Source organism: Neovison vison, chromosome 11 (genome assembly GCF_020171115.1).
Source record: "Neovison vison isolate M4711 chromosome 11, ASM_NN_V1, whole genome shotgun sequence".
NCBI classification, from domain to species: Eukaryota; Metazoa; Chordata; class Mammalia; order Carnivora; family Mustelidae; genus Neogale; species Neogale vison.
The window spans coordinates 198,890,347-198,914,344 of NC_058101.1; the positions used below are offsets into that span (position 1 = coordinate 198,890,347).

The following is a 23,998-nucleotide window of genomic DNA, read 5'->3' on the forward strand; positions in this document are numbered from 1 at the left end:
AAAAAAGTAGAAATCCTTAATTCAACTTTGACAATTAAAGGGAGAAGCTAGGAAGTAAGATTAAAATCCAAACTAATTTAAAATATTAACCTATCAACACAGCCTCATAAATATGAGAGTGCCTTATGTAGAGTAAAGAAAACTTTATGATAAGATCTGCTGTAACTGGGGGTGTCCTCGCTCAGGTCATGATCCCAGGGTCCTGGGATGGAGACCCACATCAGGCTCCCTACTCAGTGGAGCCTGCTTCTCCCTCTGCCTGCCACTCCCCCTGCTTGTGCTCTCTCTCTGACAAATAAATAAAATCTTAAAAAAAAAAAAAAGAATTGCTATAACCTGTTCTCAAAACCCAAAGTTTGGAAAACCAATAGGCAAGATATTAAAACTGAGAGGGGAAAACCAAGAAAAAATTAAGACAAGTGAGTTTGAAACATAAAAGAATAGAAGTAGTTTCATTAAGGCATAAATTCTGCATAAGAAAAGTCTTTTGAGTGGTAGTCCCAAAGAAGGTTGCTCATTTAAAGAAGAGGTCAGAGGAGGATATATATCTGCTTTGGGGGAAGAAATGGGATATTTGGAGGTCTACACAAAATGGGATCAATGCCAAATTTGTTTTCCTTTTAGTGTAAAAAAAAAAAATTCTTAAAAACACAAAGAAGAATCAAGGCCAAACCAAGTTGGTTGTATATCCATTAGACAGCTCACAAGGGAAAAATACAAATAGTCTGTGTATACATAGTTGCTGGTATATATCGTTATGAACTATTCTATTCGCATTGTTTCTACCATTGACAATATGATCGGTTGGAGCACATTAAATAGTACAGTATTTTCACTGGGCCACTGAGTTCACGCCTACGTAGAGCCTAGACGCAGGCAAATAGCATGAAATCCAGAAGCTGGAAATGTTTCTCAGTTTAATTACAACAATAAAATCTTAGGGACCTGTCTTCAAGAGAGGATAATTCAATCAGATGAGTACATAATAAAACACAGACATATTCTTTACTATGGCGATTACCGCAACATCCTTGGAATTGAGGACAAATTTTTATTTAGCAGTGTGTGTTTCCTTATACTTTATAACCCAGACTTAAAAAATGATTCACATTAGTATCTCATTAAAGTTGTAAGTAGGTATCATTCTTAGATTATTCACTACCAGTTCCTGGAGGATGGCAGGAAAGCAACAGTCTGCAAATAGGTACATATTAAATCCATTTATTCCAATCAGTAACTGTTCAAATCAGTGTGCATGCCGCACACCCATTGGTTTGATGTTCCTTAATTGGTACACACTGTCAATTACTGAATGCCTTGTCATAAAGGATTATGGCAATGATCTAATTTTAAATGCCATAAAACAATTTACTTGGACCCCCCACATTAGGTTCTCCTTCCCCATAAGAATTCTCATTCGAAGATTAGAATAAAACATCTCAAATATTTTATCCTGTTTGGAAGAGTCACTGAATTTGAATTTTAACAACTAGAAAGTGAGGAAAACAGTCTGTGTGAGTGTGCGTGTGCTCACTTGTGTGCTCGTGTTTTTGGAAGGAATTTTGCTGCCCTAACATGGGCAATACATGTTTGAAAACCTGCTTCGATCACACTTTTTTTTTTTTTTGGAAAATTTACATATTCTATTCCTTTTTATAGACAGGAAATTTGGTGAACAAACTATCTGTACAAAAGCATTGCTTCTTACAGGCGCCCTACCCCAGCAAAATACTGGATTTCAGTTTGGAACACTACCCTAAGACATTCCAAGGGAGTGCAAAAATATTTTCTTGATTTATGTCAGTCCAGGAAAAAAAAAGAGACTTCATGGAAAAAGTGCTACGAGATAAACCCCATTTCATCAAGTCAGCATTGCTGGGAAAGGGCCATTATAACCTGCAAAGCTTTGTAAAGATAACCGATAGAAAAATATTTGGTGTTCTCCCCTCAGTTTAGAATTCCACGCCCCGGGGCACCTGGATGGCTCAGTGGTTAAGCCTCTGCCTTCGGCTCAGGTCATGATCTCGGGGTCCTGGGATCAAGCCCCGCATTGGGCTCTCTGCTTAGCAGGGGGCCTGCTCCCCCACCCCCCGCCCCCGCGCCTCTATGACTACTTGTGATCTCTGTAAAATAAATAAATAAAATCTTAAAAAAAAAAAAAGAATTCCACGCCTCGCAGTGGACGACATGCACATAATGACAGGAGCCGCGGAACACTCAGAATGCAGACAGCGCGCTGACTTCCTGACTTTGGCATGTACACAGTCTATGCAAAGAGATGTGTGTTGTTCTGCGTGTGATACAGGTGCTCTATGGTCTTTGCACGTGGTGTGATTTCATCTGCCGATCACACACCTACACCTGTCGGTAGTGCACATCTCCTTTAGATCTGCACTCTTGACATAAGCAAAACCACATTCACTTAGGATTTCCTAGATTTAAAAATCATCCGGTCCGTTTTGGCACCCTGATCTGGGAACTAAACTATCCGGAGACAGCTCTTAACAGAGAAAAACTGTAACACAAGCATTTTTTACATTAATGAGTATTCGGATCTTTACATTGATACGATGAACTTGGTTATGGCTGTGGTTAAAGTGATGTCTGTGTAACACTAACAGGACTAGTGCGCAGGAAGCCGGAACAATATGGGAACAATATGGCTTATGGGACGCCCTAACAATAACCTATGGATCGGATCACTATCAGTGAGTGGCATTTCTGGGCTGCTGTCATTGCTTTTGCCTCTGTGTAAAATTTAGTATTTAAGAAAAATTTCTAGAATAAGACTTGTAAGTAATTATGTAAGATATATTGGGTCTTCCTCTTATTAGTTTTCTTGAAGACGTCAGGGAAGACCATAAACAGAACTGAACAATCTTTAACTCACCTAAGATAAACTGTAAGTTGTTTTGGGAAAAATAATAGATCACTGGCTCTTTTCACAGGCAAATTACGCAGAGAGTAATCTTTCTTTATTTGTGGGTGAGGGGAGTCTGTGCAGATGTTTACCTCTTGCATTTTGAGCACTTACTTTGCTGCTACTAATTACCTGTCTTCTACACACTGTTTTTCACTGGTCAGTGTCCATACATGGTATGCAGCCTACTAATTTCAGCTGAGAAAAGAACTGGAGGCAAGTCTAAATTTTGGAAGGCGGTATATGGCGTTTTCAATAGTTTACAATTTTCTTAAATCTTTCACAGTACCAATTAATTTCCCTTAAGTCATTTTTTTTGTTGCTGCAATTGTTACTTTTATTTTGGCAAACCACGGGTCCTGTTATCAGCTACAATTTATATTTTGCTGAATAAATAAAATTTATTACTGAGACATCAACGACATTATTACTGCAGCAGTTTCTACAAAAATTCAATCTTTTTTGACAGGTCCAAAGATATTAATTTCTCTTTATCACAGAAGAAAATTAATTTTTGCCTACTTCCCTATACACATACGTGCAAAAACAGTTTAAAGGAGACAGCATAGTCTAGTGCTCAAGAGTATGGTATTGGGAATGGTTTCCAGCTGGGCAACCAAAAAGAAATTAGGTAACTTCTCTGAGCCTGGGTTCCTCCAATGGAGGTTTAATTTTACTTATTTATTTACTTACAAAGGTTTTTACTTATTTATTTGAGAAAGAGAGAGAGAGCCACCCCTGTGCTTGTGAGCAGGGCAGAGGGAGAGAGAATCCTCAAGCAGAGCAGGGAGCCTGGTGTGGGTCTCAATCTCATGACCCAGAGGTCATGATCTGAGCAGAAACCAAGAGTTGGCTGCTTAACCAGCTGAGCCACCCAGGTGCCCCTCAGTAGAGATTTTAAGATATTCTATCTGCTGAGGTTGTGAGGATTAAATAAGTGTTGTATGCAGGGAACATTGCATTGCGCCTTAGCGCATAGTAAACACTCAATAAATACTAAGTAGTATTAATTAACCTTATTAATAAGAGAGTTTAGAAAGGACCGACGCAGGAAGTAATTGGCATCCTTTAAGAGACTCTGAAGAATGAAAGAAATCTCACTTTAATTGAAGGAGTTGGGAATTGCCAGTCGCTTTTCTCTTCCAAGTCATGAGGCCCACTCCACCCTAATAATGTCAGGATAAGCCTCCTTATTCTCTACCTCCTCCACATCGTCTCCCTTTCATGGGAACCTTCTTTATGTGAACTGGCTAATTCCCAGAGTGGGCATAACTCCACTCTCATATCAGAAGTTTTCTTCTTTTTTGTCTCCCATAAACCCTCAGCTGGTGTAGATGCACACTTTCCAATCAAAATGTGACTCAGCTTTTCGGAATAAACACACCCCAACTTGTCCTTCTAGACTGTGTGTTCCCTCATTAGTAACTGTACTTAAGCAAGGCAAGTCCCTATGTCCTAATGGCGTATAGATATCTTTATAAATATCTATAAATAACAAGTCTCTTTTTATAGGAACTACTTGGAAAGGAAGACACGTAAATACCCTATTTTACATGCATTTCTCTATCCTTACATTGCAACTTTGCGGACAATTTTTCATTTTGCTCTTCATTATCAAGTGTACTGAGCAGATATGATGGACTATATGTTGCTGACGTTTTGTAGCAGAATGCTGTTAAGTCTGGGGGTCACCACTGTTAAGCACAGGAGGAAACCCACTCTCCGCTGAGCTGGTTCCCCCAACAGCTTGTGGTCGTTCCTATGGGTGACATGTGGACACATGAAATTCATGCAATCATAGCAGACACACACGTAGGCTTGCATTGCGTGGTTTGTACCTATACTGATCACAGTTCAGAGGACAATGCTTTAGGGGGCAGGTATGTGTCATCTTACAGATACCTGTTTTTTTAATGGCAGGTATATGGTGATTTTTTTTTTTTTTTCTCTGCACACATCAGTGCATTTGGAGTGGGTTACTCACATGCATAATAATCACTGCTGGGGACTCATCTTAAAAGCCAAGAGTTGGGAGTGTATGTGAAAAGCATTATTTCACCCTTCATTGTTCATGGGGGGACTAATTAATGAATACCTAATGCCATTAATTCACAATTAGATCACTTATGTTTAACCACATGCTTTCTATGCATACATATATAAATATTAATTTTGAATAGAATGATAATCATTCAGCACCATAACAATTAAACAGCTGTAACCTGTCTCATGTGTTAAGTGACGGAGCTGCAGGCAAGCTCCGTAAGCAGATGGTCTTACCCACCCATGCTCAATGTTAAAGACTTTTTAAAAAAAGAGGTGTTGACAAATCAGAACAAGTAGGCACAGTTCTAATGCAAATCGGCCAATTTGCAATGTAGATTACCCTAAAAACTAATTTGGTGTACAGGAAAAAATTAAGCTCTGTTGTTAAAGGAAGACATTATATTACATTTGGATATAGTAGATTCCCCACCAACATAATTATTTGCTAATTTCATTCAACCAACAGAGTTTAATGGAAAAGCAGCTGGCAAAGTATTCATATTTATGGACTTCCTTTGACTGCTCCTTAATTTATCCAAGGCACATGTCGGCTAAACCCTAGGAATAATAGCCATATTTCAGACAGCTGTTTCCCAGCTTCACGGAAGAGGCACTCGAACAGGAGAGGGTCAATGAACCCATCATGAAGAAGAGCAATAGAAAAAAACTGGCTCCAGTCACACCATAATCTGTGAATATAAGATGTTAAGTATGAAAAGAGAGAAGAGGCATGGCTTCTGTGTGGACTCACACCATAAACACACTTGTATTTGAAAAAACTGGGAGGTGGAAAGGAACTGTTTTAAGATGGAAAAAGGCTATTTTCAACTTGTCACATTCAAGAAATGACAGAGATAAATTCCGCCATTGTAAGGATATTAATGTACCATTGCCGGAAGGAATCATAACTCTTAAAACTGTGGGCTTCATTCTTCCACCCTTACATCAAAGGGGATGCAAAGTTCTGACTTTTTCTTTACTCCACTACGTAGGAAGGTCCTCTACATAGAACGAAAAGAACTGAAGATTTGCGTGAACACCTCACTAGCTGGCTGGTTCTCGGCAGTTACCTGGGTTTTAAGGAGAATGGACGTTATTTATAACCTGACACTCCTTACAGTCTTTCTCTTCCTCGCTAACACTGTAAAATAGCTGACCACATACTACTTTGCACCCAGTTTCGCTCCCAAATGCCTTGGACCCAAATCCCTCAATAAAAGCCTTCTGATGAACTTGGCAAGAATTGAAAGGAGAGTTTTCCACCTTTATTTCTAGTTAAGTTGTATCTCCTGTCAACTGAGCTTTAAAACCTCCCTATAGTAGATTTTGGTGGAAATTCAGGTCTTAGATGGTTTTTAAGAGATGCAGATCAATGAGGTGTTCCAAATGGAAAAAGATACTATAGTATATTAGTAAAGGAACACAATGGCTGGCAGTTAACAAAACAGTATGATATAAATTTGACATATGACTGGCTTTTCTTCAGATATGTCTCTCCAAAAACTTTTAAAAGAAAATGTAGGGGCTTGGTTGAGGGTTTGGTTGAGCGTCGACTCTTGGTTTGAGTTCAGGTCATGATCTCAGGGTCATGAGATCAAGCCTCGCATCCAGGCTCTGTGTTCAGTGGGGAGTCTGCTTGAATTTCTCTCTTTCCCTTTCCCTCTGCCCCTCCTGCTTGTGTTTTCTCTCTCTCTCTCTTTAAAATAAATAAATTTTTATTTATTAAAATGATTTAAAAAATTAAAATTGACATTAAAAAATTAAATTGACAAGATAAGAAATGAGATTTTAAAAAAGCAGAAGGGAATTCCTAGGTATGGGTATATTCATACTTAAAAAATCTGTTATGGCATATAACATTTTAATTCAGACTAACGGATTCAAAAATTCCCCTGGCATAATAATTATAATGGATAAATTATTTCTCCAAGATGCAGAGCACCTATACAGTAAATTATTTGATGAGACTTAAAAAAAAAAAAAAAACCTAGCTAGAAAACCAGTAAGTTCACTTGAAAAATAAACACAAGACCGTAAGAAAGGAAGAAATCAGGTTGATCATTTCTAAAGAAATCAGGCATATTTCAATGATACCTAAGTGATCATAAAACAACAGAAACAATCAGCATTTTCTTATATATTGCTGCAATTTGAGAAACATGACAGTGGATTTAATCCTCCATTTTTCCCCTGAACATACTGCCTTGATAGCTGGTGGCCATTACAGTGAGAGACAAGCAGGAATCAGCTTAATTTATAGCAGCTGTTGAGACCCACGTTCTATCACAAGAGGTAGATGGGGGGAAATCTGTACACAAATAACGACCATAGCATAGAATTCATTATTATATGACTCTAAAGTATGTGAAGCCTATTTTTTCTAAAGAACTCAGAATTCTCATCCTTGTAAGGCCATGTGTAAATCATCTGTATGGAAACATACATGTTAAATCCAAATACATTCACCCACAGAACAATTACTCCATTCAGAACTGAGTTTTAGAAATTAAAAAAAAAAAAAAAGTCCCTTTCCTGAACTGTAGAACACATTTAACATTTCCTGAAAGCAGATAACCATCACCGAGGTTTTACGTCTTGTGGACGTCGCTAGGTTGCTGCTTCTCTTCTCAGGGGATAAATTACACATGAAAGATGGGACAGAGCACAAGGGGGACTCAAATGCCGATGTCAACAGTAAAAGTTGTTTATGTCTACAACAGTTACTCCCGTTCTTAGGGGTAAAGAAACTGAAGTCTGGGGAAATAAATCATCAAGATGATGAGAGAACATTGATCAAAGTGGTCCCTGGGACTATGATTTCACTGATGGTCACACAACAAATCAGGTGCAAGAGTTACATGAAGATTCAAATCCAAATCTTCTTGAGGATGTGTCAGACTGAAGGATGTAATTCTAAGGGGGCTCTTGAGATCTTATGAGACCTACGTAGGCAGGTTAACAGAATGAGGATGGGATACTACGAAGTTAAAGCTGCAAGGCGCTTCACAAAAACTTGGTAGAAGAGTCAAATTTTAACAACTCTGAAGATTTATAGGATATAGGTTGCTAAAGTGAGTAGAAATGAACAGTGATGCAAAAACCTTCACACGCAGTAGAGAAGACGAAACTATGACAGAAACAGTCAAACTTATGAAAGTTCAAATTTCAACCACTAAATTCACTACTTCTTCTTCTTCTTTTTTTTTAAAGATTTGTTTATCTTAGAGAGAGAGAGAGAAAGAAGACACATGCATGCGTTAGTTGGCGGAAGGGCAGAGGGAGAGCGAGAGAATCCCAAGCAGACTCCCAGCTGAGTGTGGGCCTGATGCAGGGCTCGATTTCATGACCCTAGAATCATGACCCGAGCTGAAAAGAGTCGGAGGCTCAACTGACTGAACCACCCAGGCGACCCCGTAAACTCATTTCTGCTGATTGATGACTCCTGTAACCTAAGCGTGGGGTGAAAGACTCCTTCAGTCCCAAGCACTCAGCTGTCCCTGCTGCAGGCGCTGGCTGCCCCACACCAAATCCACAACGTCTTGTCCTTTTAGGCTGAACTCCGTGCATGTAAAGAAAACAAACTCCTGCAACTGATACAGTTCAGAGAAAAACCACCCAAAGCCTAGGGCAATTAAAATATCAAAACAGGTTCCTGGGTGGCTCAGTGGGTTAGGTGTCTGTCTTTGGCTCAGGGCATGATCCCAGGGTCCTGGGATAGAGCTCTCCCTCTCTCTCTCTCTCTCTGCCCCTCCCCTCTGCTTGTGGGCCTGCTGTCAAATCAATAAAAAAACAAATCTTCAAAAAAAAAAAAAAACCAAAGCAGCTATCATACTGTCACCAAGATGTCCTTCTTCATCAAAACGAAGCAAAATGCTGCATTGTTGAATTAACTAGTAAAATAAGCATTATCTCTGTGATAGTTTTAAGAAGACTGAAACTGAGAAGAGAGAGCATTGACAACCCACTAGGGCCTCCCCCATTCATAAAGGTCAAGTTTTGCCTCTTCAGAAGAGAGCAGAGGGCCTCATTTAAAAGAAAAAAAAAAAAAAAAGATCCCCAGGAGCACCCGCTGGCTCTGTCTGTGGAGCACACAACTCTTGGTCTCAGGGCTGTGAGTTCAAGCCCCACACTTGGTGCAGAGATTGATTAAAAAAATAAATAAAATTTTAAAAACCCAGCCCATTCTGAGGGGAATTACAGATTTAGATGACCACATCTAAACTGGGAACAGAATGCACAAGAAAATGAAACAGGAAAATGAAAAAGCAACCTTGGGGGGCCTCCATTGGGCACTAATTTATCTCAAAGGGAAAAGCAGACATCTAAAAATCAGCCTGGTTCTTAGATCATGGGTGATACACAATGAGCTCTGAGGGGGCTTTCAAGGTTCTCCCAGGAACTGCTATTCTCTTTGTCACATTAAATTACTTAGAGTCACTGGGCCTGCAGAGCAGAGAGGCTCTTAAGAACTTGTCTTTCCTGCATGCCCCATGGGAGGCTTTTCGGCCTCTGTGGATTTTTATTGCTAACCAAGTCAGCTTCGAAGAATTTCCTTCCAGTCCATTCTGTGCCAACTCACTCCTGCTGACCCGCCCTCCACCATGTTTGACAGATCACGAGGCATCCCTGTCCACACTGTCAGGGTGTCAGCACCTGGAGGCAAATAGCAGTTCTTGGAACCAGCAAGTAATCCTGTCTCTCTGTTGGCTAATTCCTCTGCACACAGGTACAGCTCAGGAGGGAAGAATCAGTCACTGTCACCTCATCATGAGTTCCAGTTCCCAACAATCACCGCAACAGTAAGAAACATCTAGATGGTGTTTACTTGTGCCAGGTCCTGTTCTAAATGTTCTTCCACATATTGGAAGTCCTTTCACATGCTCTGTGACTCTCTGAAGCTGTGCTGTTTTCATTCCCACTTTATAGATGAGGAAATGGAAGCACAGAGGGCTTAAGCGGTTTCCCCAAGATCACACAGGGATTGAGTAACAAGAGCTGGGGAGAGAGGCAGACCCAGGTTTTGTGGGGTCTGAAAATTATATAGTGTGTGTGTGGGGGCTCTCATTAAGAAAAAGAATACCAAATTATGAATATGAAATTAGGTATAAGGTGAGGAGTTATTTAGATTAAGAAATCACAGGGAGTGATTTTTGAGCTGATAAATGCCAAAAATGTCAGAAAAGCACACAACATTTTTTATTAAGTGCCTGACATGTCTCTAATAAATGTTTTTCTTTCTATATTTTTGGGCAATATTTATTCTTTCATTGCCTCTTTATAAGACAGTGATTTTGTAATATTTTCTATAGAGAGAAAGTGAAGATAATTCAGCCTTTATTCAATGCCATTATTTAACATAGTTCTCATTACTGATAGCTTAGAAAAGTTTCTTTGGGCTTCAAAATGTGTTATTATTGGTGCCACGTTAATTTTTGGTCTTATTGCTAAACTGGGAGGACTTTATTCTTTATTTGTTTATTTATAAACAAATCCTGACTAATCTGAATAGATGACATTCATTAACTACTTTGTTGTGATAGCTTCATAGAATGAGTTGTAGATGATTTCACTCATATGTGGAATTTAAGAAGCAAAACAGACCAACATAGGGGAAGGAATTTAAAAAAAAGAGAGAGGGAGGCAAAGCACAAGAGACTCTTAACTACAGAGAACAAATGGAGGGTTTCTGGAGGGAGGTGGGTGGGGGATGGGCTCAATGGGGGATGGGCTTTAAGGAAGGCACACGGTGCTCTATCAATGTGACGAATCACTGAATTTTACTCCTGAAACCAATATTGTACTATATGCAACTAACCAGGATTTAAATAAAAACCTGAAACAAAAACAAACACAAAAGACGGGCGCCTGGGTGGCTCAGAGGTTAAAGCCTCTGCCTTCAGCTCAGGTCATGATCCCAGGGGCCTGGGATCGAGCCTCACGTCAGACTCTCTGTTCAGCAGGGAGCCTGCCTCCTTCTCCTCTCTCTCTCTGCCTGCCTCTCTGCCTACTTGTGATCTGTCAAATAAATAAAAAAATCTTAAAAAAAAAAAAAACAAACACAAAAGAATATCAGGAATTTTATATCATCTTTGTCAGCATCAGTATTCCATATCACATAGACAAGAAGTCTTCTGCGACGCTTCTGTGATTCAAGGCTACGTTGCAGCGAGCAGCACATGTGACTTCACACCCCGATGAACTCAATTTTGCAACACTGCTCCCAGGTTTGTGCCCTCAAAAATGCAAGAATTCGGATACATTGCTCAGAGACGAAATAACGGTCAAAAAGGAGAAAATTGTGGCAAGTTTATAATTAACTAATTTCTATTCTCAAGTACATTTCTGACAGGAAAAAAGGTCCCTTCCGATGAAGTATTTTTCAATACATCTGCGCAAGAGGCATTTTCCGCAGACTCACTTCCGTTTCCGAACAATTCAGACCTTGTTTCTCCTCCGCTACCTATTTACTTCTGGTGCCTGCTCCGCAGGACAAATTCATAGCTTCACATAATCTCTGACTCTGGACTTCCTTTCACTAGGTGAGTCGGCAGGTGGTACGAGTATCCCTGGGTGGCTGGTAATAACCACCACAAACAGCAATGATTTCACACCTCATAAATATATCCAATTAAATCTAAACTAAATGCATCCCCAGCTCCAAGTCTCCTTAGCTGAATCCTCCAAGTGCCCATAGTCACTCCAGGGCCATCCTATACAAGGAAAGGCGAGATGGAATGAAAGTTGAAGAGCAAAAAAGAAAAATAAAGGTCCTAACTGATTTGCAAGTTTTTGATGAACATGTGACCCTATAAACCCACGGTCCCCTTGCAAGCTCTTAGAAGGGCCTGTGCAAGTGAAATGCTCTGACCTTTTCCAGTTTGATGATAAATAGGTCACTGGACCTGCCAGGGACCCAGGCAGGTGGCACCGGAGACCCTTTTACAATGACTACATCACTCTGACACATGTGAAGCCTGAAGTCTCCCAGAGCACTCATTTGCAGGTGTCACGTGGTACCCAGGATTCGTTTAAGGGAGACTTAAAAAGTTTCAATAAAAATGTAAAAAGATAGTTTCTGTGTTATTAAAAATGGGATTCGCAACTTGGAACATTACAGAAGTTACAAAGAATATTGATTTTGTAATCTAAGTGAAGCATACTTCAGAGTTGTCATTCCACACTCCCCAACCCCACTGAATTGCCACCTATTTCTAAATTTAACAACTAAAATGCTATTCTTTCAGCATTATCCTCAATTAGAGGATAGAATTAGAACAACAAGGCTGAGCTCTGTCCACACTGGTAGAGTTTTGATCTTTCTCTCTTTTGCGCCCACACTGTTTGGTGGTTAACTCCCCCAGCTTTGTGTATTTCATCTTTAATTTCTAATCTTCTGCATCCCAAAGCCCAGAGCGACCACAGTATTTAACTGAGGGATGCAGAGTACTGTATGTCTAAGTTTTGTCTGAACAAACAAAGCATGCCTTTGTGATCACTAATGATCCCGTTTCCCAACGCGCTAAAGAATTAGAATAAAAACAAATAGCTGGTCTTTTGTAGCTTAAAGGAATTAGGATTTCCCCTAGGCCAAATTTCCATTTGAATTGCCTGAAAGTACATGAAAATCAATGTAGCTCAATAAACAACTCTGTGTTTGAGACAGCACTGGAAGACAGATACCACAATAGACCGACTGATCCATCCTTCCCTTCCTTCCATCCTTCCTTCCTCCCCCCTCCCTTCCTTCCTCTTTCTTTCTGAAGGCAATCCCTCTCAAAGCCCTCAACTCAAACAAGGAAACTTCTGGTAAGCCATATTAGGTTACATTTTATAACAGTGAAATGAAAATTTCACGTTGGATGGCAATTTTGTTTTATTTACTTATTTTTAGACGTCTCGGCACCCAAAAAACATTGCGGTTTGTGTCATTTATACTTCTAAAGACTCTTGTGCATTGGACACTATTTGCTATGCATTTTCACAAGTGATTTACACTACAATAGCCCATTTGATTCTAACAACCCTATGGGGTACATAATATAATACAAGGAAACATACTCAGACGTTAAATGACTTGCCCAAGGTCATACTGATAGTGTAGGCAGTTAGATATGAGCAGGAAACAAGTGCTTTCTTAAGGAAACCAGGTTCCAAACAGCCAGCTGGGTCAGACCCCTGGGGACAGGCATGCGGTCTCCCCTACGATGACCATGATGCTACAGTTTCAACACCACGCCCCCACGGAGGAAGCCTGCCATGACAGTTCTCACAAGGACCATAGAGGGCCAAAAGCTCTCCCTCTCGGCTGGTAGGAGGAGTCCCTTAGATGACTGGCTGGACCCTAGTCATGAACGACCCTAGCAATGACCCACAACCTGTTCTAACATAAAAAGGAAAGACAACCCTGAACCCAATACAGCTGCCCCTTCAGGGCCTGCCACCTCTCCCATCTAGACAGTGTACTTTTGCTTAAATTGCAGTTAAACCCTTGCTTGGTGAAGAGTTTGGCTCTGAATTCTTTCTTGGTCCAACTCAAGAACCGAGGTTGGGGAACCGGGGGACTCAACCTTTGGCAACACACTATGTACATTCCAAAAGTTCCTTTTTTGTTTCTTCCCTTTGTTCGCCCTCAAAAGATCTTAAACATTAGAGTATTCTGCTTCAAAATCACATACGTTCCATATTATTATAACCATGTTAAATTTGGGGGAAAAAACCAGTGAGGGCTAGGAACAGTTAAGATACAAGTTACTGTGGATAAATTAGAGAGCTGATTTGAAAATATATCTTCTTTTTCATTTCTCATGAAAAAGAATTTTTTTTCTCATTTATACTACCACTAACTTGCATAAGAAGTATCAAAATGTCACAGATGAGCTGATCAATAATTTCCTAATGGATAAAGAAAGAAATCCACAAATGGAAGGTAAGGGAGGCATGCAAATGCCACAGGAAAAAAATCAAAAGCTAAATCAAACTGAGAATGAAAAGGGAATCCCCTGCTTAAATCTCGTAATTTTCCAAATAAAGGAGAAATCATCAATAAATTTTGGAATTGTAAGAGACCTCTAAGGACACTTCAGATAGGGACATGACTCAAGAGACTTAATGGATGGAAAAAGTTAAACAGAATTCCCCTCTTAAAAATACTCCCCAAACTAACAAAAAGAACAAACAAAAACCCCAGTGTTTCACAACTGAATTATTACAGTATTATCAAAGCTTATAGGGATCGAGATGAAAACACTTCTTTGGGATCTCATTCCAGGATTTAAATATTTTTCCAACCTGAGGTTCTTCATTCTATGTAACCAATATTCGAATAGCTTAAGCCCACGTTCTCCATTTCCGTCTGTGGGGAAATGGGAAATCCCAGTCAGCCTCCAGGAGACAATTCACCCAACCACAGACAGATCGGAGCCTTCCCTATGTTTGTAAGAACCTCCATGGCAGCTAACAATCAAATGTGTCATCCAGGCCCCGGCCCTGTGCCACTCACTCCTTGAGGTCAGTCTCGCCTATGACCTCCAGGGCTCTCAGATACAAATGGGTGACTGTGGGGACAATCTCTTTTCAGCAATTGCTACCAAGAAGAGTTCTTGGGGAAGCTACGGGTTAGTAATGCTCAAAATGTGGTTAACTTAGGATCCATCCTTGCCCTGAATATTTAGCTGTATGGCACTCAAGAGCTGGGGATTCTGTGCACAAACATCTGTTCCGCAGAGGCCGGTGTGGCATCTGCCTTGCTTCCGTGGCTAATTAACACTAGCCACAGGCCAGAAAGCAGTTTTCCTGTCTTTCTCACCAAGAAGAAGAACAGGGAGGGCTGAAGCAACGGAAGTTGCCTTTACATGGACCCAGACTCTGGTTTCTGTTAAACACATTAACAGTGAACTTACTGAATTTGCCCAAGACAAGCATCTCCCAGTTAGCAGACCTGCCCTTGATTGATACAGAAATGTTCTGGCTTGTTTACAGAGAGATGGCCACATCATATTCCAATTACATCAGCTCCTATTTACAAAAGCACTTAATTACAGTTAATATGTTTTAACTTGCTTCTGGGTCCTCTCCCTATTCTTACATCTTTCCTATCTCACGAGAAACAAAAATAGGAACATGAGTGTGATAATCATTTGACCCTCCCATGGAATGGCCACATACAAAGGATGACATCAGGATAGTTGAGCAAACGATGCCGATGCTATTACTAATAAACTATGGTAGTGATAACTGCTGGGGTTAATTGCTGTAGTTCAATCATGGAACTAACTTCTCTTTATTTACGAAAGGGTCCAACAGTCATAAATGCTTTTTGGGGAGGACGGGAGAAATATTTATTTTAATCATGATACGCTGAAAGTAGATGTCCCTTGGGGCACCTGTGTTCCTCAGTTCTTAAATGTCCGACCCTGGATTTCAGCTCCGGTCATGATCTCAGGGTCATGAGATTGAGTCCTGCATCAGGTTCTGCCCCGCATGGAGCCTGCTTGAGATTCTTTCTCTCCCTCTCCTTCTGCCCCTTCTCCCCTCCTCCTCTCTCTTAAAAAAAAAAAAAAATAGATTTCCTTTTGCTGCATTTTCCATCTTCATGCACCACAAGTCAAAGTCTGGCCCCAGAAAGGAGAAGGACTTGGGACAATGAACTTGATGATTACTATGCCCAATTCGCTGAACACATGATTTAGAGTAAGAGGAAAATATGGACACATTAATAAAAATATAAAGACGGAATCTTTTCAGATAGATAGGATGTTCAGTGAGCTCTCTAAACTCACAGCCTATTTTACTATCAAAATGCCTATGGTTTTACAAAAGCGTGAATAGTTTATGAAGACAGTAAGATGACTAATGAACAGTCTTTGCTTTCCATTGGGAACTTCTGTTTGCTTCTGTTTAATTTCTCCCCCATTTCTCTTTCAATTAACCTCCCTGTTTGTATTCAATGAGATGGCACACAATACGGGAGAAGAAGAAAAATCTGGCTGATTTAGGAGTGTTCTTTCATAACGTGGCCACTTCTTTCAGCCAGATGTGTGAGTTGTGAAACCGAGAGGAAATGCACAGAACAGTAACTATCCCACATGAGAAAATGTACTGGGGCTTCCTGGGTTGTTTAAACCTGTGGCTCACAAAAGGTCTCCTTTTAAATGGCCCCTTAGGCTTCACTGTGGATGTATACACAGGTTGTAGAAAGCCAGAAAAAGGAGTTGGATCCTTCCAAGCCAAAACTTGGAATAAGTAGCTCTCACAGTCTCAAAGAGCAAAACAGTGATCTGAGGTTCTCTACATCTTTTAAAGGGTCCACTCCGAAGATTCATTTTTAGACAAAGCAGGTCCTTTATTCCCACATGCTCTCATGGAGTGTAAGAGCAGCAAAATAAAATAAAACAATAGAAAATGGAATTGTTAACAACCACGGCAAGATACGCTAAATTGCGCAGAAAAGACCCGTTACTAACAAAACATCTTGTGTGCTCCCAGACAACGGAGAAGTTGTCCAAGAAGAGTTCATCGGTAGGAAACTAACCAGGTACTGTTGCCTCAGTCAGGGAGGACATCAACAGAATGATTTATTTAGTAACTGTTTGCAGGCAATTAAATTTGCCTACAGAAAACCTTACAGCACACTTCTTGCTTTTCCAAGCTGTATATCCATCCACGTGTGTGCTGTTTTTCCTAGGACCCACGTAGCCAAAAATGTAACACCCCCCCCACCCCAGCTAGAACCACTTCCTTTCTGAGGGCATGCGGGTGGTGGGGTCATCCCAATTTAATGGAGTATGATTAGAGGTCTCTCTCTCCTGCCCTGCCTCTGCTAATGTGGGCATGCTGGGATTTGGGGCATGGAGCTATTGGGTCTCGGGTGCCGCATTATCCTGTGTCCACAGAAAGCGACACTGATTGTGGTTGTCAACTTTTTCTGCTTCAGTGTAGTTCACGAGTGTGGTTCACATAAACAATAGGCAGCCATGGCCCTGGGAGGCTTTCTTAAGGAATAGAGGAGGGGAAAGCCAGAGCAACCTCATGGCCCTGAGCACGCCAGCAACATGCCCACTTGCAGGTTTCCTCCGGGGGAATGTAAGGCAGTGGGCTCCTAGTCAACAAGTGAGACCCTACGGATGGTTCCAGGTGAGAGTCAACACCAGGAGCCTGACCTGTAGAAGTCCGCAGGGCTGGTGGTTGGCTGGCATCTAGAAGATTGGATGTTCTTTATACAACGAGAGGGTGATTTTGCCTACCGGGTGAACCTTTCCCTCAGGGGATCTGGATTTTTGGTGGTTGTGGCTGACAGAGGTGCCCTCTTAGAGCAGCCATGATAACAACCTCCCAGTCTCAAACGGGCTTCCCTCCACAGAAGCAAGCGTTCCTCACACACGTGTTGGTGTAGCCCACTGTGGGAGAAAGGTCCATGCTCCACGTGACCGCTCTTGGTGGGAAAGAAGGAACATAGGAAGCCTGTGCGGGGATTTCTCCAGACACCACCTGATGGGGGCTTTTTCCTTCCTGACAGTTAATACAGTGAAGAGCACAGGTGCTCTGAGTCTGTGAGCCCTTCCGTGGACCCTCACTTGGGGGCGGGGTGGGGAGATCACTATCCTCAAAACAGAGGCCAGCAGTGTCAATAAGATCGGAAAGGACCTCACCTGAAGTTCCGTAAAGACTGTGACAATTTATAAAATGTATGTGATTTCAACTTTCCCATGAAAAAATTCCTAGCTAGTCAGTTCCTGTAAGCAAGAAAGTCAAGTACATAATACTTCGAGCTGCACCAGAAGAAGATTATCTTTACAGATACTGAGACTCCCTCCAACAGTTTTACTAAATTATACCCTATGGACACAAAACACCATACCTCAGATTATGAAATTTTTGTGGGACTGTGTCATTTATACTGAACATTGTACACTTTCATGGAAGTAAGGTAGACATTGATTACCTACGTTTGTTATGTTTTCTTTAATTAAATATTTAAATTTCAGTGACTCAAATACTAAGAAAGCAAAGGCACTGAAGACCTTGAAAATACAGTACTATGTATGTTTACTGTGTATGCTCTGGAAACTTCTGCCTCCATGCTAACTGCCGTTTATGTACCAACATTTTGATCTTAAACACTTATTTGTTTTATTTAACCTACAGAGTTTCACCAACATCATATCTGAAGAAGGGTTAGCATTTAACTTTTAGAACATCTAGCCTTGTGCATTTCCTTCTACTTTACTTCTTGTGCTGCTACAAAATAAAGTCATTAAAAAAAAAAATCAAACCTCATTTTCAAAGACCCAAACATATCGACAGGTGCTAAGATGTTTGGCGCTGGTATCTAGGGAAGCCAAAAAAGGCCCCCCTGTGGCATCTCTTTTAAAATGAAAAATATTGCTGTTATGCAATGGCCCTATGGAACACTGAAAAATAATATTCAATGAAAGCATCTTTATAGGAAACAAATGAAATCATCTTGGGGTGAGTCCATTTTTGCGGCCATCACAAAACACAGTGAGTAAAAAAAAAAAAAAAATCCTTGTACTTCATACATGTGACAGCTGCTCGAAAAGAACTGAACTGCCTAGGCAACATGGGCTTACTTGAAAAAGCAATTCAGGAAATCAGCTTTTCCAAGCGGGGGTGGGGAAAGCAGCCCGAGCTACCCTGCCTGCGCAGGGCGGGGGCGGGGCCTACCGATGGTGCAGTGCTCTCCGTTCCAGCCCTGGCTGCATTCGCACTTGCCATCCTTGCACGTGCCGTGCTCGGCGCAGCGCGGGTGGCAGGCCCTCTGGCTGCAGGCGGCGCCGGTCCAGCCCTCTTCACAGCGACACGTGCCCCCCATGCACACTCCGTGCGAGCCGCAGTCCACGGAGCAGATTTCTGCATGGAACAGAAGAAGCAGAGCAGGAAGGGTGGGGAGGGTATCGGGGAGGGAGAAAGGGTGTGGAGTAAGCAGGGCTCCATCTTCAACTCAAAAAACAGAACCATTGAAAAATACATGAAAAGTATTTATAGACTCAGTACGTTTTAGCATTGACTTGTAAGAAATATACATGGTAAAAGTTAACTTCTTCAGTCGTCATTTAATTTCAAAGGCTGCTGCGATTGGGCATAAAATATACAAGAGAATTTTGTTACAATCCCCTATTATGTATGTGTGTGTGTGTGTGTGTGTGTGTATGTAAACACACCCACAGACTTACTAACAAAACAGAACACACCATTCACAAAGAGAGGAAAATACACAGGTAATATATCTCAGTATCGTTTGGCAGCTGAGGGCATACATACAAACACATGCATCAAGTTAATAGAAAATTAATAGAATATTTCAGTGTCGAAGCATGTCTGGTATTTAACAGAAGTTGGGTTTCACTCCTATAGCAAGCATTGCAAAGGGACTGTTTTTACTCCTAATGTTTAAATTTCTAAAATATTCAGAAACTTTTAATTAAAAAGAATCTTTTGTAGGACCCGCTTCTGCTTGCTTCTGATACACACACATGCTGGTTAAATAAAAGAAATTGTTGTTCTTCCTATTCAGTCAATTTGTACTATGGAACAGATACAAACCACAATGGAAACCCAGTTTTAAAATATAGGTAACTACTGAGTCTGTCAGTGGAAAAAGTAGGTCTTTTGGGTACTAGAAATGACCAAAGAACTTCAAAACAGTAACGATAGTTTTGATCTCTAGAAAGAATTCAGAAGGATATTTTATATTTTACTTTTTACATATAAAGTTAAATAAAATCAACGACCTCTTTTTTTCTACCATTGTAAGACCACTGCTTGGTTCTGGTTTCCTTGAAAAATTAAAAATGCTGAACAATAAAAACCTGAAAGCATTTCTAAAAACAGAAAATGGACTGCAGCCTTGTTTTTACAAGAAAAAAACAGTAACTGTTTATATAATCACATGCTCCTGTTTTCCCTGCTCGCTGCCCAAGTAACATTTCTCAGACACTTTAATTCTGTCTCTGGTCCTGCAGAATTTTAAACACTATATCAAGGCACTGTGAGAGTTGTAATATTTCTTATAAACAACAGCCAGGACTATTAACGGGAAGAAAGTAGTACTATGTTTTCTCATGCCACATTTTCCATCTCGTTTGAATTAAATTTTTGATTAAGAGATCCAAGATGGTGATTAACTTCAGACGCACAGAACGTCAACTCAGCTCCAGAAGAGAGAGGTTTCTTTCTGAGGTACCCCTTTTATTCAATCTAATCAATTTTTCATTAGGGTGAAGGTGTTTATCAGCGTTTAGCACACTAGCTTTGAGCAAGGTGCGTCAATCTTTGTAATGAACTTATTAATTAGAGTTAATTTAATTGAAGTGGAGTTGAAGGGCTAATTAATGGACAAACTGCTGATGAAGATAGAGGAAAGCTCTGTTGCTTTCAAACCTCTAAACTTTCTGATGGAAATAATTCATTTCTTCTCTTTTTGCAGCTTAACCAAATGTTTCTGCAGGTGGAGAATCTACTCTTATTGAATTTGGATATCTGAAGGTCACTTCTACAACAACAAAAGAGGGAGCTGGTAAAGTGTTTTGCTTTGGGATTCAGTTAGTTAGACAGTCCTAATAATGCTGCTAGTAAACTTTCAGCCACAAAAGTAAGTGACCAGCAATGTTGCTGTAAACTTCAAATGACAGCTGTGCCACAGGCGGATAAATTGCAGGCACATGAACGAGGATATTTTCAGAGGGCGAATAAATGCATATTTGGTATCTTCCCTGATAATACCAAGTAAGTTTTCTGTCTTTCTGCAGCTACTAGCAAAGTTTAATAAAGTCCTTTTTTTTCCCGCCTGTGCTTAATTGGTTTCTTCCAAGAAGAGTACTGTATTCATGATTCAACTCTCTATACTGAGAGTTTAATATGTTTTTCTCTTTGCACTGGGGGTGTAAAGATGCACAGGAAGAAGATCTTCGCCCACTATGTCTAGGCAGTCATTTTATACACCGGGAAAATTAGATTTTCAGCTGGCAAAGTAATTATATCAGCATGAAAAATAATCAGTCTAAATATGTAAAATAATGATAGGTGATTTTGGCAGTCAGTTTAATCTTTTAATTAACATCTATACTTTTTCCCCCCCATTCATGGCAGTATTATTTTATGAAGAAGACTAGATCATCTTTTAAAATTTTATTTAAAAATTTTTTTAATTGATCTTTATATCCAGTGGGGGGCTCAAACTCACAATCCCAAGTTCAAAAGTTACATGCTCCACTGACTGAGTCAGCTGGGCGCCCCAAGGCTGAATTGTCTTTTGAGCTACAGTGTCAATTACCAGATATCCTTTGTAAAATAATTCAGGTAATGTATTAAATAACATTATATGGAACAGGGCTGTTTCATTATTTCTTTCCTACTCCGATAATTGTGGGAGACAAATTAGAATGGCAATATTTCAAATCAGTATTATTTTATAGCTAGAATTATTATGCTTACTTTACTGATGAAGGCGTAAGAGACTTGAACCAAGTAGCTTTACTATAAAAATAATTGTATCTATAAACTTTAATTGGATTTCTTTTTTTTTTCCTTTGGTGGGATGCATTTTTTTTTTTTTTTGTATAGAAGACAGAAAGGGAAATAAAAACTCAACAGAAATAATGAAATGCCTATTCTGATGCCTGTGATTATAAAATACATTTTTAAGAACAGAGGACAAAACAAGTTAATGTGTTATTTAAGTAAGGTCTTGCACCTATGCTTGATAATGTTGGGCAGTGATGATTTCCTAGAACTCTTTAGTGAGGCATTCAAGATCCTCTATAATCCCACACCTTAGTCTTTGTTTTCACTCTCATTTGTCCTGTACGTGTTATTTCTTCTAGTGGTTATGAATTTTCTAACCAGTTTCTGGTTCTCCAAGCTCTTGTGAATCAACTCGTATTTCTACGAAGCAATAACAAACATAAACTTGTCTGCCTCCAAAAATGTATGGCCAAAAAATGAGGGAGGTCGAGGAAAGGGAAGGAAGAGAGGGAAGGAGAAAGATGAGGGAGGACAGAAGGGATGAGGGATGAGGGAGGGAGAGAAGGAAGGAAACAGGGAGGAGGGAGGGAGGAGGGAAGGAAGCAGAGGGAGGAAGGGAGGGAGAGAGGAAGAAGGGGGAGAGAGGGAGGAAAAGAGGAAAGGAGGGAGGGAGGGAGAGAGGGAACAAGACAGGAAGGAGGGAAGGAAAAAGCAGGGAGGGAAGGAGGAAGAGGGAGGGAAGGGAGATGAGAGTGATTATGTAAGGAAGAAAGTGCATCACTTTGTCCCTTTGTCCCTTTACCTAGGGTATCTACTGGGAGTGTCAACAGAAGTTTTTCATCAATATCACAGCTTAGCTTGTACACAACCGTCTTTAGTGTGGGCTTCCAGGACTCAGTCTGCAGTTGGTGAAGAATGGCACACACATCTCTCATGCCCATGAGGGTTCGGGGGTAGCAGTCATGTCATCCAAGTTTCTCAAAGTGCCAGGAAAGAGGGATTTGCAAAATACTAGTCTTTTTTTTCTTCTTAAAATAAGCGTGTTAATTCACTGCCTAGTGGGATTTCTCTTAGGTTAATGCCGTTAGATTATATTAATAGATGAACTAATTTGCATTTCATAAATCTCACAATTGGGGGAACCATAACCAAGCAGTACTTTCATGTGGAAGCTCCTCCAAATCAATGGAGAATATGATGACAAACTGTAGAGGCTAAATTAGCCTGTAGGATTCTACCTCCACAGCTATGACGACCATCACCACCACCATTTCTATGAATGGGTCATACTGACCAAGTCCTTGCCATGTATAAGGCACTATTCTAAGTGCTTTTCACATAATTAACTCATTTCCATCTTAGGATGATTATATAAGGTAGCACTATTACTGACCCCATGTTACAGGTAAAGTAACCGAGGCACAGAGTATTTTAAATAGCTGATCGAATGCCATAGACCTAGGGAATGGCCAACCCAAGACCTGAACTCAGGCTCCAGACTCCTTGCTCTTAACCACTCAGTTATACACAGGGCTTCAGAGAAGAAGGCATGGAGTGTGGATGGGCTAAAGGATAGATAGCCGCCCTTCCCTGAAGCCAGGACTCAACAGTGGTAAAGGGACCTGTCCTCCTGTTTTCTCCTTTCTCTCCCTTTTCTGTTTCTCCTCCTCCTCCACTTTTCCATACAGAAGGGACCCTCTCCTCCATGTCTTACCTGTCTCTCTCCATCACCTCCCCTGCATCCTGCCTGGCCTCTCGCCCCCTCCTAGCTTCCCTGTCTTCTCCAGAGCCATGACCATTGCCCTGGCCCATCCTGGTTGCAGACATTGGGCTCTTCGCATCAACTCCTGTGCTGTCTCTTCACCAAGCTCTGTCTAGGTCTCCTTTAAAATGGCCCACAGATTCATCCTTTTCACGTCTATGAACTTCAAAGGAGTTCACGCTCTCAACACTTCACACCCTGGGAAAGTGAAAGCTCAGACTTGCCTTCCAGCCATCAAATTCTGACTCGTCACCCTCTCTGACATAGAGTCAATCGGGGAGTTCCCACACACGGCTCTCATCACAGTGGTGGGTGTGCATCCTCATGACGAGTGCATTCTCTGTTGTCTGAACCATCATTGCTAAGCTACATTCCTCGAAACTGGGTCCCACCCAACCTTGGTCTCCAACTACTTTGTCTTGATTCTCCCATGTAGGGAACATTATTGTCATAGCTGTATTTTTGTTGACGGTAGTCGTGATAGTAGTAATAATAGTAGCAGCAGTCGGGGTAGCAACTAGTTTGGAATTTATTCTGGACTAAGCATAACTCACTTAACTAAGTACTTTATATACATTAATTCAAGCAATTCCCAAAGCGCCTCTGTAAGGAAGGCCCTGATTAAATCCATTTAACAGATGGGTAAACTAAAACATACAGTAGTCTGCCTAAGTTCACACAGCTGTAAGTAGTAGAGGTTGGACATGAACCCAAGCATCTGATCTCAGACTCTGTTCTCTGAAGTACTTTCTTGGGCTCTTCCCTTCATCAGAAAATACCTCCTCCTA

The 23,998-nt window shown here is 40.7% G+C and overlaps 1 protein-coding gene across 10 annotated transcripts in view; it reads right to left on the reverse strand.

Moving 5' to 3' along the window:
- Nucleotides 1-23,998, reverse strand: part of TENM3 (teneurin transmembrane protein 3) — a 692,983-nt gene that overhangs the window by 81,674 nt on the left and 587,311 nt on the right. For 9 of the 10 annotated variants that reach the window (XM_044225666.1, XM_044225665.1, XM_044225674.1 and 6 more), the window contains one exon: nucleotides 18,650-18,835. The exons of the other annotated variant lie outside the window; for it this stretch is intronic. In XM_044225666.1, the coding sequence (XP_044081601.1) occupies nucleotides 18,650-18,835 (186 nt within the window). The remainder of the gene's footprint in view (nucleotides 1-18,649; nucleotides 18,836-23,998) is intronic. 10 annotated transcript variants of the gene reach the window in all.